Source organism: Anopheles aquasalis, chromosome 3, assembly GCF_943734665.1.
Source record: "Anopheles aquasalis chromosome 3, idAnoAquaMG_Q_19, whole genome shotgun sequence".
NCBI lineage: Eukaryota > Metazoa > Arthropoda > Insecta > Diptera > Culicidae > Anopheles > Anopheles aquasalis.
In genome coordinates this window covers 67,548,549-67,553,548 of record NC_064878.1, presented here as the reverse complement: position 1 = coordinate 67,553,548, position 5,000 = coordinate 67,548,549, and the positions used below count along the sequence as shown (strand labels likewise).

Below are 5,000 nucleotides of genomic sequence, written 5' to 3'. Positions count from 1 at the left end.
GGTGGATGATCTCGAGCTGCTATAGGACAAAGTTGCTAAAAGTTGGAGAAGCAAAAACTCCAGCACTCCAGCGAAGAGCGGGAATTGTGTGTTCAAAACACATTCCCCAAGATTTGCTATTGGAGGAGCGCGCCCCACCCTCACGACATGGCACGCGATTATTGATTAGTGAAACAGGAAGTGATTATTCAACAGAGGGGATGGTAGCGACGGCGTGGTGACATCGCTTTATCGCTGTTTGCTGGATATTTGCTCAAGAAGTAAAAGGTAGAATAGGGGTGCAGCCGCGGCCACGGGCTAAGAGACTCACCGTCGTCGCCACCATCGTACGGTGGTGGTCGTTGTTGTCGTTCTTGTGGTGATGGTAGTGGTTATGCTTCTTCTCTTGTACCGAAATAAATAATTGTTATTTCTATTCCAAGGTAACGAGAGTGCCGCCACCCGGGTCAGCAGCCGGTTCCGCGTTCGCTCAATAACCGACCGTACCAAGCGCCGTACCAGCAGCTCGAGAATGATGATCCACTTCCCGAAGCGATTGCGCTGCTTTTGGCGCTTTAGCACCAACTCCACCTCCACCTCCTCTTGTTCCACCCCTTCCTCTTTCTCTTCCTCCTCCTCCTCCTCCTCCTCCTCCTCCTCCTCGTCTATCACGACCATCACCATCCTCGGTAAAGCGGATGTGAACGTCTATCTCTCTCCGGTGGTGACCCGGCGAATTGCTGTGGTGCTGGCACTACCACCACTACTACTACGACTACTACTCGAGGGAAAAACCGCGCACCACGTCGCAGGACACACGGCGTCGACAGTCGAAAGCGCGAAGACACACACGCTCCGTGGGCCACGAGTCGTACTGAATCCTATAGCGGCCCAGCAGGCAGCTAAAGGCCGGCAGGCAGAGGCAAGGCAGGTGAGTGTCGTGTGGCTTGTCGTCGGTCGATTTTCGATTGCCACAAAACCCGATTGCTTTGCCGACAAGGAAAAGGTGAATCCATCAAGCATAGCATTGCAGCAGCAGCAGCAGCAGCAGTAGGCAGGTAGCAGGCAGCGCAACATACAGTCACCCAACCGATCGAATGACAAGCAGGCGGCGATGGTGTTCCGGTGACCATCAAATGGGGCGATGGTTGGTGTTTCACCCCCCCGTCCCCGTCGTCACACGGCAACAAAAGATAACAAAACGAACGAAAAACACACTAACCCAGCAAAGGAGCGTGCCAAGCACCAGCGAGTCCTTGCGAAACGACGAAATGTGTCGAATGAAAAATCGATGCCACGAAAACAATAGTGACAAAAAATACGCTTGATTAACGGGGTCTGCGATTCTAGAAGGATTCACGAAAGGTGCGCTAGCTCTTCACTCCAGAAAATCGCATCCAGCTTCTTTCCCTAGCGCGTTTCCTTTGCAAAATGAACTCAACCCATGAGCAGCGCCAACTTCATTCTCTGCTTCCCAACACAAAAAACAATTATGCTACTGTCATATCAAATGGGAAGAATGTGAACAGCAGGCCGTGCTGCCACGTAAAGGGGAACAGGGAAAAACAGGGACCTTTAACAAAGGGACCCCCCCCCTCCAGCCAACGAGGGAAATATCGCAATGAAAATGGAAAAATCCTTTACCCTAACCGCACCCCGCACCGCACCGTATCGCTGGGCTATGCTGCGTCGTCGTCGTCGTGCGTCCTTCATTTAGCTTGTGCTTCCACCATGTTAAGAGCTTTTCATTCTCTCGCAATAACAGGCGAGCTGCACCGGGACACTGGGGGCGTTGTTGGTGGATGGTCCATGGTGGTGGGTTGAAGCACAATATCGAAGCAATCATTCTTGATGCCAAAGCGTCCTTTTCGCCCACACACATACACCGCAACCTCATGAGTTTGATAACCAGGTCTCGGCTTCACCACACTCGCCCTACTGCTGCTTAGCATAGCATGAGCACGAGAGGCCGCCGCCGGTGTGCGTGAAAAGGATTTTCTCGGTGCAAAAGGACTTACGACGGGGGGAAAAGCCCGTAGTTCGGTTCGGAGTGATATATATTAGTCCGATGAATGGGTCTGCGCGGGTTGCTCCGTTTTAGTTTTCCGTCAGTCCTTCCACTGATTCCCTCCCCCTCCATTCCCTGGCCAGTGCCACTCTTTGCGTGCAATCATGATGATTCGGTGGCCGGTAGGTGGGTTGCGGTGGTTACCTTTGCTGCCTGCTTGTGGACACGACCGCACCATCGTTCGACCGAAATCATTTTCTGTTTTGATTTCCGTTTGTTTCTTTTTTTTATGAAGGTTTCCTTTGCCACTTCATGCTCCACTCAACCTCGAAACTGGAAAGCTTCGAGTCCGCCTACGACGGGTGCCTTTTATACAGCACCCACCCCGCGCCACCTCCGCTTGGTTAACATTTCCATTGCCTCATGAGCCCGCCGAGGACGTGAGGAAACGCGTAGCGCCATGGTCGTCGGTCGGTTGGTCGGTTTCCTCACGTCCACGGTGGGGTATCTTTATGCCCGTCCGTCCGTTCGTTTCGATGTTGCTAGAATCCGCACCAGCAGCACACACCGGGAGGTTGGCCTTACCTTTCCATCTTATCTAGTGTGGCAGGATATTTCAAAATCGTCTGTGTTCCGGTCATTTCTATCACGTTTTCGGTGGCGAGTTCGAGCTCTGCAAAAAAGCAAAAAAGAAAGAAAGAAAAGGGGGAAATTTAGAAATACGGACCAATGAGACGTGTGCTTACAATGGACGAGCGGCATTAGCCACTGAAATCGTCCGGGAGGGGGGAGGGGGGGGGGGGCGCAACCGAGAGAAAGAGAGGTAGAGAGCGAGAAAATGGTTTGAGAATATTAATCTTTCATTCCCGGTGCCTTATGGGCATGATTCCTGACTGTTCCATCAAAGCAGGCGGAAATCGAAAGCGTTGACCAACCGCCGGTCCCCATCCCATCGTTCAGTTGCCGTTGAGGACGACGTGGGAGTTGGTGGGCAAGCTGCTGACTAATGATTTCATCGTCACGTCGAAACAGCGCACTGGATTGTTGTTGTGGTTGGTGGTTGGATTGAGCTGCCTCGGTCTCGGCCTTTAGGCGCACAAACACAGGCAGCTGGGATGACGAAGTCGATGAGTAAACCCATCCCCAATCCCAACCGCGGGTGGCTTCGATTGTAAAAAGAATAGGTTTTTTTTTTGGTTTTTGCTTACCTCGTCGATTGAATGGGCGAACCCGCACGGCTACTCTGATTTTATCCGACATTTTTACTTCAATATTTTCCTATTTTCCGGAGTCGAAGAGTAGATTCGGCGGACGCGCACAGGTTTCACGGAAGGAAACCCGCCGCCACTCAGCAGCACACACAACACGCAACGAATCCGCGAAACGATACTCAAACTCACACTACACTACCATAGAAACACTGGCCTACTTGAAACGAAACAAGAAATTGACGAATTTATTAAACGCTAGTTGCACAATCCACTCCCGCTCGATGCTCAAGGCCCAGGGGCTGCCATCCACCGACACGGAGACGGTTTGTCACTTGTCACACCGTCACCGGGAGTTTTCACCTGCTGCCGTTGCAGGCGCACGACGACGATACGCAGAAGAAACGCACCCTTATCATCGCCGTGTTACCACCCACCACCACCCCCCCCGTGAGGGCGCACTTACACGCACACTACGATCTATTCAGCTGAAGAGAAAAAAAAACGCACTCTGTTGCTCACTGGAGCACGGCCTCCCTCGTCTTTCGAGAGGTTGAACCGTTTCTACCGCGAAACTGCCGCCGTGAAGGACACAAAGCAGTAAAGCAGGCGGGTGGGGCGCTTTGCCAAGACTCCGTGGGCCCGAGTTACTTGCCGCAGTAATAATCCCGGGGGGTCACACTACTGTACTTTTCACCTTTCTGGCGCAACTGGCCGCCGATTGACGACGGAAGTGGACCCAATTTATGGGTTACACCTTTCACCTTCAGGCGCAGACTTGGTGGCTAGTGAAAAGAGGCAAATCTCCCCCCGGAGATTGCTCCAGAGGCCAGCAGCAGATTAAAGCGAAAATGCACCACCGACCACGGCATTCCGACACACACACACATGCAGGACTCGCGCACTTGAACCCTGCCGAAGGATCCTTTTCAATAATAAACCGTGACACGAAAAGGATGCACAAACACGCACACTCTCGCTCCCTCTCTCTCGCATACTCTCTTTCTCTCCCGCGAGGCACTTGTTCCAGCCACCACGGAACCTTGGAACACAAAAGGCTGCAAAGGAAAAGAAAAAAGGAATCGAAAGGGGGCGCTGAGAACAAGGGCAGCCCACTGGCGAATCACTGCTGGAGGGAGGGAGGGGGAGGATATCTGGCTAACTACTGGCGCTCGTGACCACGGGATTGGATTTTTTTATTGGCCCTGCACGCCATCTTGCTTTTCTCGGTCGTCGTACAATAACACCGCAGCACGCACTTGTCGCGATTTCTGTTGTTTCGATCCCGGGGGTAGCTTCTGCGAATAGGGGATGATCCCGGACCACAAAGCACAGCCCATGGCACCACAAAACAATAGCAGCCCGTGAGCGAGATTACCGTTTTTACTGTTTCGACTGCTGAACCGACGGCATGCGCACCCACACACATGCGCGATCGGAAGTTGAATCGCAAGAAAATGAATGAACGAGAATGTGGTTTTTCTCACTCACTCTCTCCTACAGGAAATCGGGCAGAGCGAGATAAAAAATTGTTCGAGATTTTGACGATTCGCGCGCCACCTAGCGGCTTCGAAAACGTCGTTTATACTATCGGGTTCGGCAACATAATTTTTAATTTTTTTTACAAACTTTTTTCCAAGGAGTCGTTGGTCCTTGGCGATTACCTTATCCTTTGCCGTGTCTGATAGTTCCGGACAGGAGAACATTCCAATGGACGAATGAACTGGACACTGTGCAACGTGGCATCCGCATTTCCGAGATTAGAATTTATTTTTCGCTTCTATTTACACGTTTTTTCGCCGAAT

At 51.9% G+C, this 5,000-nt stretch overlaps 2 protein-coding genes across 10 annotated transcripts in view; both read right to left on the bottom strand.

Moving 5' to 3' along the window:
• Positions 1-4,627, bottom strand: part of LOC126578521 (kinesin-like protein KIF13A) — a 23,898-nt gene extending 19,271 nt beyond the window's left edge. For 2 of the 9 annotated variants that reach the window (XM_050241164.1, XM_050241163.1), the window contains exons 1-4: positions 4,435-4,534; positions 4,238-4,253; positions 3,196-3,412; positions 2,573-2,660 (exon numbers count right to left, since the gene is read on the bottom strand). In XM_050241164.1, the coding sequence (XP_050097121.1) occupies positions 2,573-2,660; positions 3,196-3,247 (140 nt within the window). In that variant the 5' untranslated portion in view covers positions 3,248-3,412; positions 4,238-4,253; positions 4,435-4,534. Of the gene's footprint in view, positions 1-2,572; positions 2,661-3,195; positions 3,416-4,237; positions 4,254-4,434 lie in introns of all 9 variants that reach the window. The other 7 variants (XM_050241154.1, XM_050241165.1, XM_050241157.1 and 4 more) reach the window with 7 other exon arrangements.
• Positions 4,628-4,940: 313 nt separating this feature from the next.
• LOC126578922 (glycerol-3-phosphate dehydrogenase [NAD(+)], cytoplasmic) overlaps positions 4,941-5,000 on the bottom strand; it is a 7,080-nt gene continuing 7,020 nt past the window's right edge. The window contains exon 7 of the mRNA XM_050241957.1: positions 4,941-5,000. This exon is cut by the window's right edge and continues 740 nt beyond it. The gene's annotated coding sequence lies outside the window, so the exon portion shown is untranslated.